This window comes from Pteropus vampyrus, unplaced genomic scaffold (genome assembly GCF_000151845.1).
Source record: "Pteropus vampyrus isolate Shadow unplaced genomic scaffold, Pvam_2.0 Scaffold77, whole genome shotgun sequence".
Classification (NCBI taxonomy): Eukaryota; Metazoa; Chordata; class Mammalia; order Chiroptera; family Pteropodidae; genus Pteropus; species Pteropus vampyrus.
This window is the reverse complement of record NW_011888858.1, coordinates 5680822-5683238: the sequence shown is the minus strand read 5'-3', so window position 1 is coordinate 5683238 and position 2417 is coordinate 5680822. Positions and strand designations below refer to the sequence as shown.

Sequence of the window (2417 nt, the reverse complement as noted above, 5' to 3'; positions counted from 1 at the left end):
CAAACACGTGACAGTCATTGTAAGTGTTCAGTTAGCACACTTCCAAATCTAGTGGCTCCACCATCCCTTAGGTCCTTGGGGTCCACTGCTTGGTCTTCTGCCTTTGGCTGGCAGTTGAGAAAAGAGAGAGAAAGAAGAGAATCACTCAAGTTTTATTCTAGGTCATATCTGGAAGTGGCACACGTCACTTCCCATCTCATGGACCGGGACTCAGTTACATGGCTGCACAAACTGCTGGGGTAGCTGGGAAAGTGTTCTAGCTGTGTGCCCAGGAGGAAAGAGAAATACGTTTTGGTGAACACACAGCAGTCTCTGTCCTGGGAGCTTACCAGAGCCAGGCAGCCCTCATGTAAAGGGAGGGCCCTTGTCTACTTGCAGTGGGTCCCAGAGTAAAGAAATTGCATTGATGTCTGCTATTTTGGCTTTGCAGACAAACTCATGCGATCAAAATCTGAGTCTTTGCCTCGAACTCATTGAACAAGTTGCCAAAGTGCAGGGACAACTCTTTGGAATCCTCACCACAACAGCGCAAGAAGGTGAGAATGGCCTGTGCTCTCCCATCCAGCTCTTCTTCTTTCTTTCTTTTCTTTGTGCTCTCTGACTGAATTGGTGTGGTTGAGTTTCTCTCACTGACCTGATTTGTGGATTCTCTTAGGAGGACATTATGATGGTGTGGAAGTAATCAAATCACGCCTTTTACCTTGGCTGGAGGCCTCTTTTACTGCTGCTTCCGTGGGAAAACCTGTTGACAGCAGGGTCCCCTCTCTACAGGTAAGGATGCTAAAGGATTCCCCTTGACTTTCAGCAGGCTCTGGAAACTCAAACATATGTAAGATATGGTTTTGACCTAGTGAGGGGCTCAACTCCACTTAGGGAATTGGGACACAGGTATAAGAAGTGGGTTTCTGTTTACAGTGGTCTGGGGTATAAAGGATTGAGTTTTCTCTTAAGACAGACCTGCATCCTAATCCCAGCTTTACTAGTGTGGTGTACCTTCAAGCAAATCAATGAGCCTCTGCTGCTTCTGCTAGAAAAAGGGCCTTGCGATGATCTACATCTGGGACATTGCTTGGCCCACACTAGGCATTAAATGGTAACTTTTAAATGACAAATCAGTCTCTCAGGCAGTTGGGGTGCCATGGGGGCTCAGAAGAGAAACAGATCATCAGATAGGGAAAAGCTCAGTATTTTGAAAGAGTAAAATAAAGCTAATTGGAAACTTCCAAGATAAGAAGAAAACTCAAATCTGATAGACTGACAAAGAGTATCCCAGTTTGTGGTTGGTATTATTGGTGGTTTCCATGGGACAATACAAGTGTTTTAACAGTTGAAGACCAGACTGGAAAGAGAATATATACCTTGCTTAAGGCGTTGACATCATATGGCTGGGTAAGCAAAACACTAACCTTGATTTTAAATGTTTATATGGATTTACATAAATTTCTTTCTGAAATTAAAACATCTGTTCTAAGCAACAGGGCCTTATGAGGTAGTGGAGATCACTGAACAGAATTCTAGTCCCTCTTCTATGGTCCTGGGTAGGTTATCTAACCTTTTATGTCATAGTGTCCTCATTTGCTGAATGGGGATAATGCTTTTGCAGGCCTAATAGGATCACTGTGAGAATTAAAAGTGATAAGCATGTGGAACAACTTATATGTGGTAAGTGCTCTATAGACGTCATTTGACTTTAGGCAAAATTTTTCCCTGGGGACTTTCATATACTTCTTAGATTTTTACCCTCTATGCATGTTATTCTGGGTATAGAAATATAGGACAACATTTCAATTTTTTTAAATTGAGGTATAATTTACCTACAGGGAAATTCATAGGTTGATGAATTTTGACAAACGCATATATCCATGGAACTCACAACCCTGTTAAGTTATAGAACATTTCTATCACTCTAGAGCATTCCTGTGCCATTTCCCAGTCACCCCACCCCCACCCCCAGCAACCACTCTTCTTTTTTTTTAATAGCACATTTCATTTCATTTTATTTTTAAAATTAGTTTCAAGTATACAGTACATTGGTTAGACATCTATATAGTTCATAAAATGATCCCCCCCAATGGCTCCCTCCCTCCCCTGACCCTCCACTTAACCATTATATTAATGCTAACTGCGTTCCCTCTGCTGTGCTCCCCATGCCCAACTATCAACTACTAATTTATACTTCTTTAACCCTTCATCCCATTCTTCCAGCCCCCCAACACCCCTTCCCTCTGTCCGTCACCAAAATGCCCACTAAATTTGTGAGTCTGTTTTTGATCAGTTTGTTCTTTTTGTTCCTTAGATTCTATATGTAAGTGAAATCATATGGTATTGATCTTTCTCTGTCTGACTTATTTCACTCAGCATAATAACCTCTAGGTCTATCCATGTCATTTCAAATGGTAGGATTTCATTTCTTTTTA

General features: G+C 41.7%; 1 protein-coding gene across 1 annotated transcript in view; it reads left to right on the top strand.

Moving 5' to 3' along the window:
* Window positions 1–406: 406 nt before the first annotated feature.
* The window catches only part of SPATA18 (spermatogenesis associated 18), a 29559-nt gene continuing 27548 nt past the window's right edge, over window positions 407–2417 (top strand). Inside the window, exons 1-2 of the mRNA XM_023532132.1 lie at window positions 407–536; window positions 656–771. Of these exons, the coding sequence (XP_023387900.1) occupies window positions 407–536; window positions 656–771 (246 nt within the window). The remainder of the gene's footprint in view (window positions 537–655; window positions 772–2417) is intronic.